Source organism: Tribolium madens, unplaced genomic scaffold, assembly GCF_015345945.1.
Source record: "Tribolium madens isolate multiple individuals breed KSU strain unplaced genomic scaffold, Tmad_KSU_1.1 Scaffold_7;HRSCAF=85;Tcas5.2_LG10, whole genome shotgun sequence".
NCBI classification, from domain to species: Eukaryota; Metazoa; Arthropoda; class Insecta; order Coleoptera; family Tenebrionidae; genus Tribolium; species Tribolium madens.
The window spans coordinates 2,250,145-2,274,637 of NW_025401050.1; the positions used below are offsets into that span (position 1 = coordinate 2,250,145).

At 34.3% G+C, this 24,493-nt stretch overlaps 5 protein-coding genes across 11 annotated transcripts; 4 read left to right on the top strand and 1 right to left on the bottom strand.

The window, feature by feature from the left end:
- The first annotated feature begins 634 nt into the window (after positions 1 to 634).
- LOC123010325 (ADP-ribosylation factor-like protein 6-interacting protein 4) lies at positions 635 to 2,502 on the top strand. 2 transcript variants are annotated; one of them, XM_044407132.1, is made up of 3 exons: positions 635 to 766; positions 1,133 to 1,522; positions 1,569 to 2,502. In XM_044407132.1, coding segments are annotated over exons 1-3 (525 nt in total). In that variant the 5' UTR covers positions 635 to 764; the 3' UTR covers positions 1,702 to 2,502. The 2 variants fall into 2 exon arrangements, with proteins under 2 accessions (XP_044263067.1, XP_044263065.1); XM_044407130.1 differs by lacking the exon at positions 635 to 766 and having other exon boundaries at positions 785 to 1,522.
- LOC123010324 (RING finger and transmembrane domain-containing protein 2) lies at positions 1,705 to 5,865 on the bottom strand. Its single transcript, XM_044407129.1, has 3 exons — positions 4,916 to 5,865; positions 4,654 to 4,869; positions 1,705 to 1,964 (listed from the first exon to the last, which is right to left on the bottom strand). The coding sequence occupies exons 1-3, from the start codon at positions 5,702 to 5,704 to the stop codon at positions 1,731 to 1,733; spliced, it is 1,239 nt and encodes a 412-aa protein (XP_044263064.1). The 5' UTR covers positions 5,705 to 5,865; the 3' UTR covers positions 1,705 to 1,730.
- Positions 5,866 to 7,810: 1,945 nt separating this feature from the next.
- On the top strand, positions 7,811 to 12,208 carry LOC123009600 (centrobin-like). Of its 5 annotated transcripts, none has more exons than XM_044406021.1 (8): positions 7,811 to 8,395; positions 8,450 to 8,865; positions 10,495 to 10,539; positions 10,592 to 11,047; positions 11,097 to 11,300; positions 11,351 to 11,577; positions 11,624 to 11,975; positions 12,022 to 12,208. In XM_044406021.1, exons 1-8 carry the CDS (start codon positions 7,999 to 8,001, stop codon positions 12,109 to 12,111), a joined length of 2,187 nt encoding a protein of 728 aa, XP_044261956.1. In that variant the 5' UTR covers positions 7,811 to 7,998; the 3' UTR covers positions 12,112 to 12,208. The 5 variants fall into 5 exon arrangements, with proteins under 5 accessions (XP_044261956.1, XP_044261957.1, XP_044261953.1 ...); XM_044406022.1 differs by having other exon boundaries at positions 7,811 to 7,991; positions 8,100 to 8,865; XM_044406018.1 differs by having other exon boundaries at positions 7,811 to 8,865.
- Positions 12,209 to 12,849: 641 nt separating this feature from the next.
- LOC123009595 (cytochrome P450 4C1-like) lies at positions 12,850 to 16,287 on the top strand. 2 transcript variants are annotated; one of them, XM_044406005.1, is made up of 9 exons: positions 12,850 to 13,068; positions 13,118 to 13,309; positions 14,854 to 15,039; positions 15,088 to 15,154; positions 15,204 to 15,330; positions 15,382 to 15,588; positions 15,633 to 15,759; positions 15,803 to 15,964; positions 16,009 to 16,287. In XM_044406005.1, exons 1-9 carry the CDS (start codon positions 12,924 to 12,926, stop codon positions 16,170 to 16,172), a joined length of 1,377 nt encoding a protein of 458 aa, XP_044261940.1. In that variant the 5' UTR covers positions 12,850 to 12,923; the 3' UTR covers positions 16,173 to 16,287. The 2 variants fall into 2 exon arrangements, with proteins under 2 accessions (XP_044261940.1, XP_044261941.1); XM_044406006.1 differs by having other exon boundaries at positions 12,939 to 13,072.
- Positions 16,288 to 16,331: 44 nt separating this feature from the next.
- Positions 16,332 to 18,419, top strand: LOC123009594 (cytochrome P450 4C1-like). Its single transcript, XM_044406004.1, has 7 exons — positions 16,332 to 16,519; positions 16,799 to 16,990; positions 17,038 to 17,293; positions 17,347 to 17,686; positions 17,734 to 17,902; positions 17,945 to 18,124; positions 18,174 to 18,419. Exons 1-7 carry the CDS (start codon positions 16,366 to 16,368, stop codon positions 18,362 to 18,364), a joined length of 1,482 nt encoding a protein of 493 aa, XP_044261939.1. The 5' UTR covers positions 16,332 to 16,365; the 3' UTR covers positions 18,365 to 18,419.
- Positions 18,420 to 24,493: the final 6,074 nt, after the last annotated feature.

Consider the following 24,493-nt stretch of genomic DNA (forward strand, 5'->3'; position numbering starts at 1 on the left):
GGAGCATTGTTTTCAGAAAGTTTTGGTGTCCTGGTTAGGCTTTCTACAAGAATCTTTCTTTCTTTTTCCTGACAACGTTTAACTCTATCTGAGGTTTCTTTTAAAACCATGCCAGCTGGTAATAAATGAAGTGATGGAATAGCTGTACCAAAAAAAAAACTATAACAACACTAAATCACAATTTACTACCGTAGTTACCATTTTTTTTCAATTTTCTAGGGAAAGTATTCATTAATTTCGCTTGCATTTGGTCTTCATAATCGTCTTCTTTAAAATGTTTACTGCAAATCCTTTTGTTCTCTGGATTTAATTTATCCTTACGATGGCACCGTTTAATCCACTCTTTTCGCAGCTGAGGATTTTTGGGAAACGTAAAAAACATTATGTGTTCTCCCATTTCCTTTGCTTTTTTGGAATTGCTTTTACAGATGGCAACGCTACAGATACTTCCACCGGGCATCTAAACAATAATTATAATAATTAAAATAATTAAAATGTATTAGATAATACGAAAACTACCAAGTAAAATGTTTATCGATTCTATGTTCAATACATGTGTTATCACTATAAACACCACAATACAGTTTTTAGTAACAGTATTATAAACTATTCGTCAATCGCTATCACTCAAACAACTTGACACATTGACCAAGAAAAAGCGCTGGTTTCGCGGCACGCTTGATGACGCGGCAATATGGCGACTGCCCAATTTATCAGGCAACCTACTAATCAACCAGCCTTGATCGTGGTGATGTGTTTCTTTTATGTAAGTATTTAAGTATTATTCTGACGTGAATGAAGTTAGCTCTTATTACTCCGTTTTCAATAAATTAACTCCAATTATTCCAAGTGGCAAATCCGAACGCAGAAAGTTCATTTTATTGTCAAAAGGCTGAGAATAGCCGAACGCAGGAACTATAGAGTGTTGCCAGTCCAAAAAAAAATAAAATTCACCAGATCCGAGACCATTTTTTGACAATTGACAGATAATTTAATGGTTATGTTACGGTTCTGTTGTTTTTACAAGAAAAGATTGCTTTTTCTAAATGAAACCATAAATAACTCATTAGTGACTAGTAGTTTAAATGCTTCAAACTCATATTTGGTGATTGAAAATAATGGGGCCCCATAGGAAGCACCAGAAACGTGCAGAGTCCACTTCTGATAGCAGTTCTACCGATTCAAGCCCCACTATACGTAAAAGGAGCCGGTCTGATTCTTCTAAGAAAAAGAAGCGAAAGTTGAAGCACAAACACGTTTCGTCATCCTCCGATTCTTCCTCAAGTGACTCAACTCCAACATCCTCAAGTTCAGATTCAGAAGAAGAGAAATTAAAGAAAAAAATTAAGAAGAAAGCCAAACATAAGAAATGTAAAAAACAGAAGTGTGAGGCACAGACAAGTGATATTCCTCTGGAATTGATGGCAAAATCCAAAGCCATGGCCCCCATGACTAAAGAACAGTGGGAGAAACAACAGAACGTCGTACGCCGTGTTTACGACGAGGCTACTGGCCGGCACAGGTCCGTGTTTATATTTTTTTAAAGCCCCCTTGAAACCCCGTTTCAGGCTTATCAGAGGCGATGGCGAAGTCATTGAAGAAATAGTGAGTCGTGAACGGCACAAAGCAATCAACCAGCAGGCCACCCGTGGCGATGGCGAATTCTTCCAAGCTCAAATGTTCAATCGTTTGAAAAAATAATAATACAGTTTAAAATATATGTATTTGATTCAATATAATTGTATAAAATATGAGGTTGAGCCATCTCGCCATGAGGGATCGTCTACGATTTTGGCTCGGCACAAGGGACAAGTTTGTTCGCGATCAAACCACGTGGTTACGCAATTTTCGCAAAAGATGTGTCTGCATTGGAGGAGGACTGGGGAGTCGTAGTTGTCGTGGCAGATGGGGCAATGGTCGCCCGCCGCCTGGATTTGCTCCTTGTTGGGTGATGAGCCCACAGTCTGAAAAATTAAATAAAAAAAAATAATTATAATATACAGGGTGTATGGAAAAGATGGGGACAAAGAGTAACCTGAGATGATTTAATTAAACTTACTTTTATACCAAGTTGTACCGTTTAAAAGTTACAGGACGCCAATGCAATTATGATTTTTTTGTTTAAATTAGTAATTAATTACTTTACTGTTAACTAACAGATATTAAAACCTAATAGTATATTATATCACAATGTGGAGAACAGATTTTTTATAGCCGAGCTATCTGATGCTACGCATGCGCGGCTATAAAAATCTCTACCGTGTTTTATATAACATTTTTTTCACTACTAGCAACCAAAGAGACAAGAAAGAGACACTGGTAAAATAATATGCTTAAGCGCAGAAATAAAATTTTTACTCCATGCCTCAAAGATAAAACTTTTGCTTATAACATTTAATCATAAAAGTGGTCACTTTTGTGACGTTTATGGATAAAAATTTATTATACATACAGGCTGTGCCAGAACTCGCGCCCCAGCGAAAATTTTCAAGTAAGGTAAGATACCAGGAACATGAAAAAAATGTTTAAAAAATTCTATCTGTCAAAAAAATTTGATATTTATTTTTTGACATTTGACATTTTTTTATGTCTATTTAATGATACTGATGATGTTTTTTACAATCATTTAGTAAAGGGACAAAAAATTTGCCAATAAAAGCCACAAATAACATTGAACAGAGTTACAATTTAGGATACAGCTTTCTTGTTTCCTCTTTTAATAGCCTATAGCAAAAAAACTTGGAAAATTATTTTTCCAACAGAAATAAATAGAGTCAAAGTGCAAACTTTAAACCCTCATAACTTCGAAATTTTTATAGATAAAATTTTTTTAACATTTTTTCCATGTTCCTGGTATCCTACCTTATATGGCATTTTTCTCTGGAGCGCATCCTGTATAAATCGTTTTAAAAAGCACTTTATGTAATTTGTGTTCTTGTTTGCATAAAGCTCAACATAACAAAAAATTTCGTCTAAAATAATAGTATATTATATCACAAGGTAGAGAAGAGATTTATTATAGCCGAGCCGTTTGATGCTACGCATGCAAGACTATAGAAGTCTTCTCTATCGTGTTTTATATACTATTTTTTTCACTACTAGCACATTTATTACCCAGAAATATGGTGAAAAATATACCCCTACTTAATGGACATGTTGCCTCAGACGTAACATGTGGTAACTCACAACTACAACTTTTGTTAATTCGCTATTACCGACAGTAATTAATTATTTACCTGAGTTATTAACTTAAGTTGGAAGTATTATTTTCTTCTAATCATAAATGAGGTTGACATTTTTGTACTTCTGCAACTATTAAAGGAATTTTCTAACTTTATAATATGACATATTTGTTAAAATAACAAAGAAACTGCAAAGGGAAAAAGTGTGGAAAAGTGGAAAAAGCCTCACTAACGATAGTATTTTAACAAGAAATAAACCTAATTGTTGTTTTGACATAGACAGAAGAATTAGAGTTGGGGTTACTCTGATGTTTTTAATGAGGAAATTTAAGTCTTTTTTGTTTAAGTTTGTATTAATTTCATCTCGAAATACTTGCGATGGTAATAGTTTTCAATAATAATATTCTAGTTTTCTAATTATTTGGCCTTTTTTCAAACTGGTATATTTGATTCAGGAACAACGAAAAGAAATTGATTATGTTTTCAAACATACCTTAGCGTGTTCCCTAAATCTGGGGTTCTAAAGTGAACTACTTTTAATTTTAATTTGAAAAAAATACTAGAAATAACGAACAATGAACGAAAACATTGAAAAAATGAATACAAATGTCAGTACAACAAACGATGTAGGTAAGTAATTAAAGAAAAACAAAAACCCCATTTGCTGTTATACCAAGGACATGCGCAGGGCTAGAAACTTAAATATGAAATTCCATAGCCAACCATTATACCAATTTCAATGAAATATACTATACTTGAATTATTTTTTTACTCTAAAACCAAGATCGGTAAAAAATGTGTAAGATAGAAAAATTGTTTAGAAATAATGTACCTTCCGAATAAAAAAAAATACGCCACTCGGATTACATATAACAAAAATATGGCTTAAAATGTGTCAAGTTTTTAACAAGTAAGTATTTTACAATAATAATAAAATAAAAGAAATAGCACCAAAACATGTGGTTTTGATATTAAATTGTTTGTACCAAATTTCATAAAAATCGATTAATCCCTTAATAAAGTACCCTGCGATCGAAAAAAAAAAATAAATTTGAGTAGGCGGTGATTAAAATCCTTCAGGTGGCAATCCTGATTTTTGACTTCAAATGTCAGCGAGAACTTTGACAGGTTTGCGTTTTATTCATTTTGAGTGAAATATTGTTCGCGTTAGAGCAGAAAATTTTTATTGTTGCAAGTTATTTCAAAAATGCTGTACAAGAGGAAAATGATGAATGGTCATTTTTACTTCCAGTTTGCGTGGAAAATTTCCAGCAAAAACTGTTGCCAACTGTAAAATATTAATCGTCGCTTACTCTAATTTATTTTATTATTACAGAAAAACGAATTAATTTGGTGTCTGCTAACTTTTAAACGGTACAACTTGTTATAGAGGTAAGTTGGGTTAAATCGCCTTATTTTGAGTAGGGAATCTCAGGTTACTCTTTGTCACCCTGTATAAAAAATCACTTACGACGTTCTGAAGGAGTTTAAAAAATGATGTTTTGAGTAGTTTCATCCGGGACATTAAATCAGTCCCCTTTGAAATCATATAAAACGCTGAAAGAAAAACAGCAACGACTTTTTCAGGGCCTTGATAGGACTCTAGGAGGTAGTGCAGCCAAGGCTGAATTGTTGCGATACTTCTATACATTTGTGAAATTGCCTCAATAAATAAATAAACTTTGCCCTTTAAAAAAATGGATTAGATGCATTTTAAAAAAATCTTGCCTTACTCTTTTTTGAAACGGGACGATTTTTTCTGGAAGCATAGTCAACAGTATTTTAAATGCAACTGTGGCTAATTTGAGGGCAAAGTCAGTGATGGTGACAATCCACAGCAGCTTCCCCACAGTGAGTGGCTCAGTGAAGGTCCTAATCAAAAACAAATGGAAGACAACATCAAAGTTATCGAGTTCGTCTTCAAAAATATACAAAACGAAGACAGAGCACACGAAAATGTACAACAATTCGATGGCTAAAGTCGTCAAACTCCTCCTATCCCTCTTGGTGGTCTCCTTCTTCACCGCCGAGTTGGCGTGAGCAAAAGTCGTGAACAAAATCACCAAAATGAAGATTGAATCGTGGTAGTCGTACACCGCTTTCGCCAACAAAATCAGCACAAAGGGCACGTATTTGAGCACCACTTGGAAAAACTGCTGCATTTCCACCACAGTCTGCGCCCTCTCGACACTATTCAACTCGTCGGTGCTCCGCCCCATGTCCGGGTTCTGCTCATTGGGGGCTTCCTGCTGCACGTCGAGGTCGATCACAAAACTGTTATCTTGAGTCGTGTTGGGCTGTTCTGGCGGCCTGTGCAGAAAGTTCGTCATTGAGATGGCATTTTGGACACCTGCGTTCACAGTTCGAGCTGTTTCGACCAACGGCTGAATTTCGCGGATTACGTTATTAAAATTGTCGCGTAATTGGCGGGCACTGTCCGCTGTTCGACGCTGAAAACTCGGAATTGAGCTCGTGTGGGTCATTAAGAGACGGGGATGAGTATTTTGGGAATTGTGGGCCATGGCGGGGTAACACTAATGGAATGTAAATAAAAACATGTTACTTTGGTCGGTGGTGAACTTTGACACGATTAAATATTGTCAGGAGAGGTTTTACGTCGCATTTGGGGGAGTTTACATAATTATTATTTTTGACACTTGGGATAAACTGTCACGACTCACGCTGTCATTAGTAGGTATTTTAGTCGGTATGGATAATCAAAACTTAAGTATTTGTTTATGTTTATTTAACATTTAATGTGGTTTAGTGACTGAGAATTTTTGTCTTAAGACACGAATATACCGCCAATTTGCAGTTTTATTTTGTAGATTTAAATAAACATTGTAGGTTTTATACGCAATCGTCCTTATAAGTTTTCGACCTTTTAAGAATATTTGGTTTTAACTACAGATATGAAAACAATACAAAACTATTTAACTAAACAAAACAGTTTATCTTTTCGAACAATTACATTGTATAATACCGTGCGATCAAAAAAAAATTACAGTAGGCGGTGATTAATGTCCTTCAGATGGCAATCCTGATTTTTGACATCAAATGTCAGCGGAAACTTTGACAAGTTTGCGTTTTATTCCTCTTGAATGAAATAATGTTCACTTTAGAGCAGAAAATTTTTAGACGAATGGTGAATGGTCATTTTCACTATCAGTTTGTGTTTAAAATTTCCATCCCAGATTTCCAGCCAATGTGTTGCTAACTGTAGAATTTAATCGACGACTACTTTAATTAATTTATTTTTTGACTCTTTTTCATATTAATGTGCATCAAGTAGGTTGTAAAACTCTAAACGCATATTTAATTTAAAGGCCGATTTGCACAAAAAGTGCCATTAATGTCATTGAAAACAAATTTAATCACATCAATAATAACAAAAATCTTTATATTTGCTACCCTATGTTAAATATGTTGTTAATTTTAATTATTTTTTGATACCTGGAGTATACATTTATTTGACAAAATTATTTTTAGAGAAGATTAAGATTAGGATTATTTGATTTTTTCATGATTGCCACCTTAAAATGATTTCTTTGGATGCACATCAATATAAAAACGAGTATATGTCTATTTCGTATGTACAATGGCGAGTATAAAATTTTGGAGGTAATGTCATTTAGAAATAAAATCTTTTTGTCAAAAAAGTAGTTTCCCTGTGTAATTTTGACAAAAGGGTATATTAGGGAATGACATTGAATACTAAAATTTGATGGTCGCCATTGTACGTACAATTGTGGACACATAATTTTGGACATCAAATTTATGTCAGTTCAAAAAATGTTAATATAAGCCACGCTTTAACGTTTGAAACTATAATTTGAAAGTTTTAGTTGAAATTTATTTTTGGCGTCGATTTTCTGAAATAATAATGCCAGCAATACGTGTTTTTATATACTTAAGTTCAATAAATTATTTTGATTTTTCATTTTTTCGCTGTCAGGATAAAAATTACAAATACCGAAAGTGAGGTTAGTTACATAAGACCCGTTTTATATTTTTAAGTCAGTCGAGCGACAAATCGTCCAAAATTGTGTGTCCGCAATTGAACAAGATCTTGCCTCCTGACAGTTGTGTAAAAAATGCACAAGCATCACTGATAAAAAAATATCGGCTTAGATGACTTTTTCTTGCAAAGGTATAGTTGCGGAATTCACTGTAAACTATCTTTTACTGTCATCGTGACTGACATTTGACAATTAAACTTATTTTTTTTGTTAAAATTGTTAATTAAACAGTTTGTTTTAGGAAATTTGTTAATTGAATTAAGTCTAATTAAACCATCGCTTTGATCTGCTGTCTACCCGTTATTATGCCACAAATCACAATTTTTTAAGTCAAAATGACATAATCATGACAAGAGGTTATTAATGTAAAGGTTGTTTTAGAGATTGCATTTAAAAATGTCAATACTGACCGAAATTTTAATATCGCATTTGTACAAACAAAGCGATTTATAATAATTAGGTACCGAACTAATAAAAAACAAAATGATGAATCAGAAAATAGTAAATAATTAGTACACTAATAAATAATAAATTCGTACCAAAATTTTAAATACGTAATAATTTAGAGCTTGTGAGCAAGTGACCGCGCCTGAAGTATGTATTTTGCGTTTGTTGACAAACAAGTCAAACTTGTTTGTTTGAATCAAAGATTGTGGCGTTTCTCCTGTTGTTTCACCAAAAACCGTTTCAAATAACCTTTCCTGTGATGCCTTTCCTTGGTTAGAGCCCTTCGTCGTGTGGTTCCTCGTCCTACACTTAGGTTATGTTTGACCTTTTGCGAGCCCCCATTGTAAGTAATGAGCGACACAGATGACACCGATGAGCTTCTCTTAATACCACCCGATTTTTTCACTTCAAATCCCGCCCTTAACCCTGATAGCCTCGGTCCTTATTACAGAGTTGTGGACGGTTTGATAACCCAAGTGAATCACTTGGAAAATCGGCTGAGTTTCATCGAAAGTTCGTCCGAGTTTAGTCTTAGTCTAATTAGTGATTCACCGGAAATGTATTCGCCTTCCCGGTTTCGCAAATTTATGGGTGAGGATGGGGGCAAAACGACTTCGACCCAGAGTACCCCCCAGAAGCCGCGGACGAAATTCACACTAAATTCGTTGCCAAATAGCCCCGATATCGAACATTTGAAAAAGACAGCCTTGAACAAGGCAAAAAAATCGGAATGCAATCCAATGTTGGGTGAAATTGATAATTTCTTGTCAAATGTCAAGTTTATTAAGCGTTTAAATACAGTGAGGAACCTTGAAAGTGACTTTAATTCCGTGGATGGGGTTGCAAAAAATCTAGATATGGGGCAAGTCAATGAAATGCTGAGAGAAATTGAATTACAAGAGAAAAATGAGAAGCCCTGTGTTAAAGAGAAGGTGTGGCAAACTGGGGACAACGTGGGGGCTGTCCCTGACTACGGGTTAGGGATGAGGAACAATATGTACACAGAGGGGAGAAAAACCTTCCCTGGTGGAGACTCAATCACGGAAAGGAACGAATCTGAGAGCTCAGATTCGACACAAGCAACGGCTTTTGAAAAATTCAAATATGATTGCAATTTAGGGTTAGTGAGTTTGTCCAAATTGTGGAATTCGAACGATGTGAGGGACCTTCCGAGCAAATTCCAGCAGAAATTGCAAGAAGAAAGGCTACGAAGACAGGTAGGCTAGATTTAACCTAAAAGTGTCACAGAAGACATTTTTAAGGAGTGGTGCCACCCAAAAACAAAATTCACCAGATCCGTGTTGAAAAAACGCAGTTTTCAGCTTAAAAATCTGCTTAAACTCTTAAAAAAAGCACAAGTGACATGCTTTTCGGCCTAATTCTGCGATTTTTTGGCTTGTTTTCAACACAATTTTGCGAAATAATTGCGTTTGTATAGTCATAGTGGCCATTTAATTTATTGTAAAGTTGGCAGCCCTTAACCCGCCACTTCTAGTGTATGGGTTGTGTCCATGTTGGCAGCAGAATTAACTAAATTTTGTTAACAATTGTGACAGGCGCATAGATTTTATAAGTGAAGAATTGTGATTTTTGATAGATATGGCCCTAAAAACAATGTTTAAAGTCGGATTTACACAACTCAATTTTTACAAATTTACACAGGAAAGTGGTCACTGTGAATTGACCGCGACTTTAGCTGAAAAACGTGCAAAAGCGCTCAAAAATATGCAAAAATAATATAATTTTCGATTTAATTTCTTGATTTTTTAGTTTGTTTTAGCGAAATCTAGCGAAAAAACCTGAGCTTTTGTGGTTTCTCAGTCAATTTTTGTTTTAATTTTGTTCAAAAACCAGTTAAATCGAGTGAAACAAAGAAAATGCAAGATAAATGAATCTCTGGTTTAGAAATGAAGTAAGTCGGGTGACACAAGTTAAAAAATGATATCAATTTCGGTTTAATTTTGTAATTTTTTGCTTGTTTTAACGCAATGTTTTAAACTTTTTGTGTTTTTATCTCTCAAAAACATGTTAAAACACTCGAAAAAGGCCAAAAATGCCGTTTTTGGGCTATTTTGTTAATTTGTGGTTTGTTTTAACAAAATTTAACAAAATAATTGTGTTTCCACCTGAAAAAGCATTCCAAAAAGACACAAATAAATTTCGACTGTGTTTAGTAATATCTTGTAAAAAACAAATAAAACTATTTTTAACCAATTTGGTGGTTTTCAATTTTTTTTTTCGAGAAAATTTGACGAAATAATCAAGCTACAGCCTAAAAGTTAGGTAAAAATATCATAATATAATGTTTTTCAATATACAGATAACAGTGATTTTTGACACGAAAAAACAGAGTTTTCAGCTTAAAAATCCTCTGGAAATTTTGCGAAATAATTGTTTCTAGCTGGAAAAAAAAATGTCATTTTTGATTCCTGTCGAGTAAAATCTTGCAAAAAAAAAAAACAAACAGAACTATTTTTAACTAATTTGGTGTTTTTTTGAGTTTTCTTTTTTGAAAAAATTTGATGAAGTAATCAAGTTTCCGGTTGAAAACAAACACAATGCTCAAAAAACATTTTTTTATTTCTAAAAAATCACCAGAATTTTAACAAAATTTCACCACACTTGGCAACACTGGTGCCATCTTAATTACAAAATTGTATTCTTTTTCGATAAATTTTTCCCAAAAATTAAAAAGAACTTGTCCAAAAATTAGATTATGCGTTTTACCACCGGCAGCACTAGTTGGCGGGAAATTTGAATGCAATATTCCAAGTCGTAGTTTTAAAATTGGTTAAATGAGGTCAGAATGAGACAAATAAATATTTTTCAAAATTTTTCTTTTCAAGAACTGCAGATTGAAACGCAGACGCCGTTGCTGTTCATACATGAAAGCAAGTCTTTTGATTAAAAATCGACGATTTTAATACGTTTTCCGCATTTTAGCATTGCGAACAAGCAATCCAAGAATTGCAAAATCGCGTATTAGAATTGCAAGAACGCGTAGCTGTCGCGATCCAAGTCGACGAAGCTAAAGATAAAGCGATTTTACGTTTTCATGAATCTTGGGAAAAAGCCGGGGTTAAATTACAAGACATAGAAAAACAGAAAGAAAAATTAGAAGAGGAGGTTGATAAATTGAGGAGGAAATTAAATGAGGACAGTGATGAAACGAATCAGAAAATCACCCATTATGAAAAAGAGGCTTCTCTGGCACTTAATATAGCCCACAGTACTCAAGATAAATTAGTAGTTTTAGAAAAACGCTGTCAGCAATTGGAAAATGAGCTAAAAACGGCTGAAATAAATTCGGAAGAATTTCAGCAGAAGTATTTACAAGAAATGGAAAAGAACAAACATTATCCTGAAATTTTAGCGTCGAAAGATCTTGAACTTAATGACGTAATAATCGAATTTTTTGTCACTTTAAGGGTTTCATAATTTTTTTCAGTGTAAGTCGGTTTTAGCAGAGGCAAGAAAAGAAATCACTCAAAGCAAAAAAGCTATCGAAACGTGTCAATCTGAACTTTCATCAATGAAAAACGAAAATGAGTCTTTACATTCTAAACTAAACACCGAAAAGGAAAATAATAAACGACTCACAGAACAAAAAAATAAATTATTAGAGGAAATCACTGCTCACAAAAGTATCACGGTTTGTTTTTTATACTTGTATATATTTTTTCCCAAAAAAGTGGTATTTAGCGCGGTCTTCAGGACGAATTAAGCAAAAGTCGGGAACAACTCGAGACTAACAAACTCGAGCTGAAAAATTTCTACCAAGGCCAAGTGGAACTCGTGGTTCAGAGCAAACTCAAAGAGTTCCAAAAGCAGCTCGACGACGCCGAAAAAGCCCTAAAAGAGGAGCTTTCACGCAAGGAACTATCAATCGCCAAAACAGCAGCGTCTCACATCCAACAAATTTCCGATAAGTAGGTTACCACATTTTGATTTTCTCAATTTTGATTTGGAAATTAGACACAGTTTGGAGGTTAAACTCATCGAGGAGAAACACCAAGAAGAATGCCGGTTGTACCAACTCCAAATCACGCAATTGCGACATGAATTGGACGAATCTAACCTCAAAATTAAGCGACAACACGAGAAACACGTCCATATTGAACGACAACTTCATAAATTCATGGAGAGTTTACGACAAGACCACGTGACAACGCTTGATGAAATGAATTCGTTTCGGTCGAAATCTTTGGAGGAGATTTTGTCGTTCAATATGGCGGAGGAGGAGGAGAAAATGGGGGAAACACCGGTTTCGAGTCGGCCGGAAAAGGGCACGAGACGCAAAGACGGGATACAGGAAACGATTCAGATGGTAATTGTGCAAATTTCATTGGTTTGTAATGTCACGTGGTTTGCAGTTGTTGGATAGAAAAGGACAAGGCGATGAGGGGTATAATGTAACCAAGGAGAAAATGCGGGATATGAAAGGCAAACCACCCTGGAAGTGACTGAAATGACTCTATTTACGTGACTTTATATTCTATTTATTTATTTTGTAATAAATTATTGTTTTTTTATTTTTAATAAATGAGTTTTATCACCGAATTTGTGTCTTACTGTGACGAAATTTGTGGGAGAGAGATGGAAGACCGTCAAGTGTCACTTTTGACGTACGACTGACTTATTCAAGTCGTCTTATCACAAAAATGTTTTAAACTAGATTCGAACCGATTGATAAAATTCTTTTCTTGCAATATAAGTCGTTTCAGATCAGATTAGACGTTCCCACATCTGAATAAATCCCTCCATTATTGAATTTTTTTTTCCTTTCTCATGGAAACGAACAAATCTGCGATTCGATCAATTGACTTTTCGTTAGGAAGCATTTTATGAGCTAGTTGAAATGCTGTAAAACTGGGAAATGAGTTTGTAATGTGAACAATGTCGGCATGAAGACGACTTATAAACGGCACTAGTGAGTAACGACCAGTGCAGTTGCACACACAAATTGCCTTTAATCATTTCAAAGTAAGAGACGACGACGTATTCGTGTAACGTCGTTATGCCATATACCAACCGCAACACTTTCGATGGGAATTAAAACGATCAAACCAAAATTTATTACATTGCAGAAATGCAGTGTCATAATGAACGACCCTTGAACCCCATTGAATATGTCAATATTTAAAGCATTTTTTTAATATGAAACTGGGGAAACTCACTTATTGCACAACACGCATTACAAACTTGTAATTGTCGGCCTTTGTGATAACAAAAACAACCAAAGTCATTTTTCTATTGGTTAGTAGTACTTGAAACCATGTTCATTCTCCTGTTTTTCTACGTTATTGTGTGTTTTTTACTAATTTTATTGTGGCAAAAAAGACGACTTTTGTCCTACAGCTGGAGTATTGACGGGCCACTCTCTATCCCGGTTTTCGGAAACCCTTTTATAATTTTTGGAGGAAAGTATAATCAGGATTAAGTATAATTTATTCTTTTCAACCCCTTCAGATGTTTTAAATAAAATGTTATTTCACTCTCGCAAGTATCAACCCATTTGTAAATTTTGGGTTGCTGGAAAGTTAATTTTCTGGGTTTCACGCCCCAAATACGTCGAAATTATTTTAAATAAATGTCTAGAAAAGGAGGAGAGTTATAAATTTTTGGAAATCGTGCTGGGCCCTGGCTTATTCACCAATCCAGGTAAAAAAATGCAACGAGAATTCGAAAAAACTAAAAAAATTAGCTAACATCGTTCTGATGCGTACCTGTTGGCAATTTTTGTTTAACAGTTCTAAGGGTGCTAATTATTTTATTCACAATTTTATAACGCAATAAAATAATCAAATTACCTTCCATGTGAAAAGTTAAAAAGCTTGACATTTCAACTACATTTAACAATTGATGTGAAATATCAAGTTCAGATTGGGAAGTGGTCACTTCCTTCCTTCAAATTTGATAAATTTTTAAATTGGAGGATGATTGTGAATAAAATAGTATATACAAACTTTGATGAAGCACCTTCCATCTCGGTATGTAATCTACTATTGGTCATATACAGGGTATTTTTATCAGTGATAATGAGCCTGACGGAATTGAAAATACAACCACATTACATTTCCAAAGTTAACGTGGATATTTTAGATATGGCATTGTTTCAAAAACCGATTATGAATCCACGATAGCTTTGCTTCCAATAATTTTATTTGTCACAACTGACATAAAATTTAGCAAAAAGTGAAAATGGATTCGAACGATGAGAAAACAGATCTGATTTTTATTTATGGCGAATTTGGAAAAATGCTTCTGCCGTTGAACCTTTGTTAAGACAATGTTTCCTAAATAGAAAAGTTCCAAAATCTGTTGAATCACTAAAGTGTCAATGGTAGATAGACAAATAACCTTAAAAATTGTGTTTCCTGTCTTGTCAATTTCTTTGTGTCAATCATGCGATAACTATGTTTTATTAATTTTCAAATTCATAATCAAAATCCATGAAGCCTATGCAAATGTATTGTTGGCTGCAGTTCAAATTTGGTCAGGCTCGTGAAATACCCTGTATATATTTTTTAAATTAATAAGCAACAGAAACTAAGAGAAACCCATATCACCATTCTAAGAGTGCAACTGTTGCGTATTCAACTACAGAGTGTTCTTTTTTCGAGCTCCACTATGGGGATCTCAGTTATTATAAGAGATACGAGGTCGGTTAAATTAGGGCAAAGTTGCACATTTTTATGCTGAACAAAACAATAATCTGAAAAAAAATTAATGTGTCATTTTTAGTTTTTGAATTATTGGAAAAAACGGAAATTGACGTTTTTAACTAGGACGTTCTTAAGGCACTTTCTTACAAGGAATCTAAATCTGTTAGCGTATTTTCCAAGGGGCTCTTGATATCAGAGTTACAGCACTCAACTTTGGATTTTATGGGGGCCATATTTGAATTCAGTATTTTTGAAAAGTTTTTTTGTTCCTGACTACAACGATGTATCCATGATATGATCAAATTTTAATTTGCTGATCAAAATTAAGAAAAAGCGTTTTTGCGAAGAGTGCTTTGGAAAAAAAACACCAACAATTTTAATTAACAAAGTAGATTTTGACAGTTCAGTTGATCTTGGATCTGGAAGTCACATTTCCGTCAAGCTTACCTACTTAAAAACTAAGGTTTTGAAATAAGAGATCCCCATGGAGGAGCTCGAACACCCTGTATAACTTTGTGTCCAATTCCTTTTCTAATTTAGTCAATAAATGGAAGAAACATCGTCAAGTGATTGAATCAATCCTCGATGAAGGTCTAATTGGGAATTTTACTCAAGTCCTGAATGACTATTCTGATATTTTACTAAAAAAATTGGAAGGCAAGTTTGAGGACCAATACGTCGACATATTGCCGATTGTGACTCAATTTAGTTTAGATATTCTGTTCAGTAAGTCCTAAATATGTTAAAAACTATTTTTTAAGGAAGGAATGTTAGGTACTATTCTGGGAACGAAAGTGAACGCTCTTAATGAAGAAACCAAAATTGTTGTAGGAGTCAGGGAGTAAGGGCACTAAAAGTCAGTTTCTTTCTTAAAAATTGAAAAATTGTAGTCTTATTGATTCGATAATTGCACGTTGTTTTAACGTAATGTTACGACCAAACTGTTTTTGGAAATGTTTGTACCTATCTCACAAATCGGAAGAACTGGATAGAAGAATAAATCAATATTTTAAAACTGTACTTTCAGAATAAAAGTAGCACAAAAATGATTAATTTGACTTGTGATAGGTTCTCAAAAATAAAAGATGTAAAGGATTTGGAAGTAGTAAAAGTAGAAAGGTTTTTATGGACTTTTTGTTGGATATAACAGACGAAAATTGGACTGATGATGAGCTATTGGCCGAAATACGTACCCTTATTATCACCGGAGCTGATGCTTTAGCTACATCAACGTCTTTTTGCCTAGTCATGCTAGCAATGCATCCTGAGATTCAAGTAAAGTTAATAATTGCGTTTTTTTTTGTAAAAAAAAATTACAGGGCCAAGTCTACAAGGAAATTGGTACTTGTCAAAATGTGTACCTAGAATGTGTTATTAACGAAACTCTAAGGCTTTTTCCTGTTTATAGTTTTATAGGGAGAGAACTGGACATGGATGTGGTTTTAGGTGAGTTTCGAGGGTTGGTAGTACTGTTTTGAGTGATTTTCAGGGAAGCGCACTTTGCCAAAAGGCAGTTCTGTGGTAATACCACTATTTGACTTACAAAGGAATCCAAAATTTTGGCCTCAACCACTCAAATTCAAGCCTGATCGATTTCTATCTACAAAAAGGGTTTTTTACCCTTTTAGTGTTGGTCCCCGGCAGTGTCTTGGTACGAAAATTTTAGAAAGTACTCACCTGAATTACTTTTCCCAGGTCGGGAATTCGCTATAGCGGCAATGAAAATACTGCTTTCGAGACTTCTTCACACTTTTCAAATAACCGAAACACCCTATAAATCCATTCCTGATATAAAGATACCAACAAATGTCGTTACAAGAAGTGTTCAAGGCTGCCCAATCAAATTACAACATCGCTAATTTACTTGCAACATTGTAAAGTGCATTAAAATTCCAGAAATATTTTTAGCACCATTATTTTAATTTTATTGTTACTCATTATGTTTCAAACTGCTAATAAAATAAAATTTCTGAGTCCAAATGTTCACTTCGTTTTACTACAAATTCAGCGGTTGCTTTGTTTTTGTCACATTTCGAATTAGAACTCTTAACAATGTATTTCGTTACTCCCGGTCTCATTTTTACGGTAATAGCACTTTGGTTGTTGTGGTCATTCTTATGGAAAAACTTCTTTGCTACGAAAATTAAAGGACCATGGGCTTTCCCAATCATCGGAAGTGCCTACGTTTTCTTCGGCGGAACACACAGTAAGTCCTAAAAGCACTTTCGAGTTTTAATTTTTAAAGTGAAACTTTTTCCATCGCCTCAAATTTTTTCGTCCATCTATCGCATGTCGCATTACAGCCGGCCGGGAGGGGGGTGGGGGTGGTAAAGTGCAAAGCGCTCGGCGGCGCCCATGACTCGCATCAGCTGACCGTGTAATATTTATATTTTTACCCATTCGTGCAAGTGCTCCGCGGTATTTGTGTGTTTTGATCTCCACTTGCGTCGTGGTTTCTTTAAACCATAGCATTTTTTTTAATTAGATATTTTGGAAAATACGATACTAGTGGTTAAAAAATATCGCCCGTTGTGTAAGCTGTGGTTGGGCAACAAGTTGACGATTTTCCCGTCGAATCCTGACGATATTCAGACGATACTAAACAAATCTTTGGAGAAAGAGGAAGGTTATAGGTATATCAAGACTGTTTTTGGACACGGCTTGTTTACTAGTCCTGGTAAGCCGGTCAAAAATTTTGACCGAAGTATCACTTTATGGTTTTAGTGAGTGAATGGAAGGGACATCGGAAAGTCATTGTTTCGACTCTTAACCAACAAGTCTTGAACAGCTTCATGGACACTTACAACATCTACACTCGGGAACTAGTCGAAAAACTTAAAATTGACACCAAGGATGGAAAATACATCGATATGTTCCCCGTAATGACACAGTGTACCTTGGATATTATATGCAGTTCCATCATGGGTACTCAGATGAATGCCATGAAGGAGGAAAGTCAGTTTATCATGTGGATGACAAGGTACTTGTAGTACCAGTTTCAAGTGTCGGTACCAAAGACAATGCGTGTTTCAGAGTTGCTGAACTTGCAATTATTCGCATGTTTAACGTCTATTTGTGGCCCGAACTTCTTTGGAAACTTAGCCCAATTTCCAAAGAGTCCCACGAGCTTGACCAAAGAATCTACAACTATGTCAAAACTGTGATACATAATAAGAGGCACAAAGGGCTTAAATCACATACTGGGAAAAAGATTTTCTTGGATTATTTGGTTGAGTTGACAGACCGGGAGGGCCGGTGGAGTGACGAGGAGTTGACCAATGAGACAAGGAGTGTGATTATGGCCGGAAGTGATGCCACGGCTTTGACACTCTCGTATTGTCTTGTGATGCTGGCGATGTTTCAAGATATACAAGTAAAATCTTTTCCGTGGGATAACAAACTATTAATGATGTTTTACAGGAGAAGGTGTACGAGGAGTTGTGTTCAGTTTTTGGTGACAGTGACCGGTTTGTGACCGTTGACGATTTGCCTCATTTGCAGTACTTGGATCGGTTTATTAAAGAGACTTTGAGAGTTTTCCCAGTTACGTCGATGATTGGACGAGAGTTGACCTCAGATATGACTTTAGGCAAGTCTTTCGTTTTTTTTTCTCCGCTAATTGTTTTTCCAGGCGAGCATTTATTACCCAAAGGCACCTCAATTGGATTACCCATTTTGTACATTCATAGAAACCCTGAATATTACCCTGATCCGCTCAAATTTGACCCTGATCGCTTTCTACCAGAAGAAGTTGCGAAAAGACACCCTTGTACTTTTATTCCGTTCAGTTTTGGGCCGAGGAATTGCATTGGTTGGTACTCATTTTGTCCAAAACGTTAACACTAAAATTTTGGTTCCAGGTTATAGGTACGCGATGATGACCATGAAAGTGGTTCTTGCGACTCTTCTTAGAAGTTTCAAAATGGTAGACACTCCATATAAAGAAATTTCCAAATTAAAAATTAAGTTTGATATTGCTACCAAAGTCGACGAGGGATATCCAGTGCGGATGGAGCTTCGCAAAAATATAGTAGCACCCGGGACTAAATAATTTGTGGCTTGTATAAACTTGAAATGATGACAAATAAACTATTTTGAGACTGCAATTGTGTTTGTGTCTATATCAAGGCAATTTTTTTGAGTTCCTCAAGACTCTATTTTGGAGCTCATTCTACTCACAAAACAAAAAAAGAAAAAAACGTTTTACTAGTTGTTTATTTCTTTACGAATCTTTTCTCTAGTTTTGATATTTGTAGTAAAACTTAAATTTGTCTAGAACTGTATTTTTTGCAAATATTTTTCAAGATTGTCGGATTTTGACGTTTGTTGTTTGGCATAAAGAAAAAAACTTTGTAGCTCATTGTAATTAAATTCAATAACATTTCTAGTTTTGTCTTCTAAATGTGATACTCAAAAGACGAATGCACTGTTTTTTTACTTATTTTTATATTGAGCTTTAGTTTTAATTACCAATAAATTTTCTCGACTTTCGTAGGACGATAAGTTATATGAAAAAGAATTTGAAGCACTTCATCAAGACTTAAATAATATTTACTTGTATTACAAGGAATGAAAGTGTATTTTTTCTTCCTACAGGTGGAAGTTACTGCCCGAGACTTGTCAAATGAATCAAATACGACTTGTCGAGGGCAGTAACCACTCAGGGAGGAAAAGACACTTTTCTCCAATACAGGGTGTTTCACGTAATTTTATGAGGCCTGTGCCTGTAAGATGCAATCAATAATACATAATACAAATAATACAAATTTTGAAAAATTGAATAATGTTCTCTAGTTTGTCCACCCTTTCAAAAATTACGTTTTTAGTTAGTTAGTAATTAAGATAGATAAACTAGAATCATATTCATACCGTCTCTTGATAGAACAAATTATAATTGTTTCTGAAAAATTGCAGTTTATGACTATTAATGACAGTGATTAGTTTGATAACTACTGTCATGGGTTTCCAAAAATTAAATAATTAGATGTGTATTTTTTGTAGACAGTGTTTTGTGACTTTTGTATATTTGGGTGCGTATTTTAGGCGCAAGCCTCGTAAAGTTGTGTGCAAACCGCACAAAAAATATTTTTTGGACATTTTCAAGTCGTGGTGAGGAATCATGGTCTAAAACTGTGGTATGACAACTCAACTCGTCAAGTATATGGCCTGTGTAGATACACGTATATTTCAATTTTTTTACATAAAAAAAGATTTGCCTTTTTTTAATAAAAAACTATGAGCCGCCACTGACCAGAAGATAAAATTTTGAAACAAATTGGTCTTCATTCGGAAAACAACGGGCAATAATCTGAAATAAGTAAAAATTTAATTTTGTCTCTGTTATACACTACAGCACAGTTTAAAAAAAAGTAAAAAACCAGTGCTCTCGTCTTTTAAGTATAACATTTACAAGACAAAACTAGAAATGCTATTAAATTCAATTACAATAAAGTTCGTACTTTATTCATGTCGAAATCCGACAAAGATTAACATAAATATTGCAATGTGAAAAATCGCAAAATTTTAGTTGTCCGGTTAATTTTGTGGCCAGTGTATTTTAATGTTTTGTTTTTGGAATTCTAATTATTCTAGAAATTTGTTTGATTCAAAATAAATATTTTTTCTATCATTTTCTTTCTTCACACATGGAGGGAAAATAATAATTTTCATGAGTCTCTCAAAGTTCTCTATTGGGCCTCCTTTTATCCCAATATTTTGATCGATATATAAGCAAAGACTTGAATTTACAATTTCGGTGCATGCAACTTCTCGTGCGAAATGAATTTCCTGTGTTGCTTTTAATCGCGTTCAATCAGCAGGAATGAAAATAGTTCCCTGCATTCCCTCCACGTGTGTCGTAAATCTCACTCAACGTCTGCGAATCCTCCGAACAAATCTCACTTTATTAATAATAAGAAATAATCTGATCTGTTTTATTTCTTCCCCATAAATAGATGATTAACAGTATAAATCTCCATGAGTGCCGTTAGTTCATTCAAAAATCGCGGTGGTTAATTGGCATAAATAACGGCCGGTGTGGACAAAGCGTGGATTTATAGGGCCTTGGATGGGTATGCAAGGTAATAAACATTTTTTGTTAATTATCATTGTTATTATATGAGTGCAGCGTTTCTTCGGTCATAATCATAAATTCAATTAGCCAATTATATATTCAGTTGCCTCTGGTCAGTAGAGCGGATAACCCGAGTTCAGTCGAAAGAACCAAGCCAACCCTATTTATTATACCGATGATCAGATTCGAAGCAAAATCGGTCTAATTCATTAGTACGGAGAACTAAAATCTGTTTTCTCTTTAAATGGAAATTACCAAGACAAAATTTTGGTGAAAAAATTGGTAGCAGCTTGTCTCCATAGCCACAAATTTTGTTTGCTCTTTGTTTTTGTCCCTAAAAATTTTGTTTAAAAAATTATGGTTATGTTTTTAAATTGAGATGTTGGCAAAATTTTACCTTTTATGAATCTTGTATGCCTCTTTGCTCTTTGAAAACGCTATAATTGAATATCTGAGGACAGACATCATTACCTAAGGTCTAAAAACAGAATTCAGTGCTAATAATTTTGATAGAAACACACCGCAAGTAAGTACAATGTTGTGGACAAAAATGAGGTTCTTGCTACAAAAACTTTAAAGAAAAAGGATGTATATTTAGAAAAAAGTTATTTAGCAAAATATACAAGTAGGTATTATGATGATTGGCAATAAATTTTGTGTAATTTATTGAAATGAGCACAAAGTATGCATCTTATAAATTCTTCTTCAGCTGTAGTTTCAAATTTGTTACTTTTTCAACTCGTTCCTCAAAAACGATGCACAAGACACTAATTTAATTGTCTTCTTTTCGAGTTCCTTCCTCATGTATGTTTATTTTGTATTCTTGTCAATTTCTTGCTAAAAATTGCGAATGTTTAGCAAACTTGCATTACAAATTGTGTCTATATTTTAAGGAGCCCTTTTTTTAACTTCCTGCTTGCTAACTATTCGTTTCCAAATTTCTAAAAACTGTTAGCGGTACCGAACTTGTTAGTTTTTAGGTGTTTCGTCTCTAATTTTTCTTAGATTTTTTGTGTTGACGTTTAATGACATTGTTTTCAAATTAATTCAAAAAACCGGAACTGCCAACTTCCTTTATTAAAACTACCATGAATGAATTTGCTAGTGGTGCCAACATTAAGACTGTTTGGCATTTCCATTAAAAAAAAAACAGACTTTACACAGGCTGCGCCAGATCTCGCGCCCCAGAGAAAATTTTCAAGTAAGGTAAGATACCAGGAACATGAAAAAAAAGTTTACAAAATTCTCTGTCAAAAAATTTTGATATATATTTTTTGACATTTGACATTTTTTTATATCTATTTAATAATTCTGATGATCTTGTATATGTTTTTTTACAATTATTTAGTAAAGTGACAAAAATTTTGCCAATAAAAGCCACAAATAACATTGAACAGAGTTATAATTTAGGATATAGCTTCCTTGTTTCCTCTTTTAATAGCTTATAGCAAAAAAACTTGGAAAATTATTTTTCCAACAGAAATAAATAGAGTCAAAGTGCAAACTTTAAACCCTTCATAACTTCCAAATTTTTATAGATAATTTTTTTTTTAACATTTTTTCCATGTTCCTGGTATCTTATCTTATATGGCATTTTTCTTTAGGGCGTGAGTTCAGGCGCAGCCTGTATAACGTTTCAATGCTTATGCTCCGTTTGGAGCAATTTTAATGTTTTTAATTTTTTCGATTGTTGGAAAAATTTTGATGGATTTAATGAGAAATTACCAGTTTCACGTATTAATTTCAATGTGAAAACTTTTTTTTTGTTCGAAAACTAGTAAATAATTCTAATAAGATTACTTGCTGATTGAAACTGTTTAAAATAGAGACCAGTGGCGTATTATACCAGAAACCTAAGAAGCCCGGGCGCGAGTTCTGGCGCACCCTGTATAATTGCTTGATTTTTTTGTACCCAAAAAAAGTAGTACGGCGGAGTAAAAATGAGGGCGCTTAAAACGTTTTACCGTCTCAGTTTCAAACGTTTTAAATTAATTTAAATTCAACCAGTGTACTAATTGCTTGGAAAAAAATTCAGAAATGTTGAGCTTTACATTCTTAATAAGCTGTGAAAAACTAAGGACTAAATTTTTCACGAGAAATATGAGAAAAAAAATATTTAAAATTTAAAATCTGTGCTCCGTTTCATGTTTTTCAAAATTCTGCGAATATGGTTGAAGATACAAGAAAAATGTAAGAAAGAAAGTTGTGGAGAATAAATTTTTCTAGTAAAAAGTCCGCGAGATCATGCCTCATCTTCAATGGTTTAGGCCTCAAAGACGTTCAAAGCCGCTCAAGCGACGGATTTGTTTAATTTTTACTGTTGATTCAGTGCCAGAGGAACACTTTAAAGCAATTTAAACTTAAACCGTAGAAGATAGAAATATGGTGCGCGGACTTTTTTGTAGCAAATTTTATTCTCTACGATTCTGTTTGTTACACTTTTTTGCATCTTTAACCGTATTCGCAGCGTTCTCAAAAATATTTGTCGGAACGCAAACTGATAATTGTTAATTTATTTTTAATACTGTTTTCGATACTTTTGTGAACGCTGCGAATACGGTTGAAGATACAAAAAAGTGTCGGAAACAAAGTTGTAGAGAATTAAATTTCCTACAATAAAGTCCCCGAGACCATATCTCTATCTTCAATCGTTTAGGCTTAAATTAAGTTTTTGTCTCTTAACCACCGGTAAAAATGAGACGTTTTCGCCATTTGAGTATCTTTGAACGTCTTTAGGACCTAAACCATTGACTTTTTTCTTGAAAATTTTATTCTCTACAACTTTCTTTTTTATATTTTTCATGTATCTTTAACAGTATTCGCAGCATTTTCAAAAATTGAGACGGGGCGCAAATTACTACTTTTTTTATTTGCGTTTTGCTCACCGTTATGCAAATACAGCTATTGTTTATTTCATTGCTCTTAAAACTTAAACGGGAAAGGAACAACTGCGCTATCTGGCCTCACTAATGGAACTATCAAAAACGGGGACGTTTTGTTTTACATGGTGTCGTAGTCTTTAGGTATCTGTATTCATTAGTTATTCCACAATTCGGCTGTTTCCAAGCAAAACGGTTGTTTTCTACGTGCTTGGGTTGAGCAAAAACGCAACTGAGACGAAAAATAGGCCAATCTTTGACGTTGGTCTCGTCCCAAATCTCATTTCGATCAGTCTTGAGGCAAGACTAGACAATCTGCTTGTTCTAGTTGATTGCGAAATTAAAATTGGGATGATTTATGCGGTGTTTTGCATAAGAATGCGTCGGCTCGACTCGACTTTTTCACATTTTCTCATACTTAGCACCATTATTATAATTTTTTTAATTTGTTCGCAGCTGCTTGTGGGCTTGTGGCTTCACCTCAACAAACCACTTATTACCGCCAGTGGGAGCCTTTTAATTATAATTCAATGGGTGTGCCACAGGAAACTACTCGTGTCCCTTTCTTTGGTGGAAAATCAGACAATAGAGTCCGACTTGTCTTCACTGAAGTAAGGAAATATGCGCGCGAGGCAAGTTCGCATCGGACCCTAAAAGGAGTCGTCCGAGTTCGTTCTCGGAAAACAACAGACGGCAACTTTTTACTGAACATCTTGAAAAGGGGAAGTGTTAGGAAAGTGTCTTGCCATCTCCACGTATCATACCAACAAGTATCGAGAAGTCGTAGAACGGACGATACCTAGAGACGGCGAACACATGGTCGGAGAGGAGGGCCAAATCAACAACTTACGAAATGTGCCGTAAAGTGTGTTGTTAATAACGAGATGAGTGAAAATAAAATGGATTTTGGCGGACACCAGTCCGGTTTATTAAATTTGAAAAATAGCACTAATGCAGAATATTTTTGTGGAAAGTTATTAAAATACACTTTTTGCTAGTTTTTCTTTGTTTTTTTTTTGTTTTGAATTACCTATCCCAAAAATACTAAGATATCTCAAATTCTGAAACATTGTTGTTTTTGTTTTTATTATTTTTGGAACTTTTATTTTCAATTAATTTTTAATACTTTTTATTCTCAAGATATCAAAGTGTGCAAAAATTATGACTTTAAAATAATTATTATCGCAGAAAATTAATAAATATTGTTTTTCCTTTACCGCTTATAAAT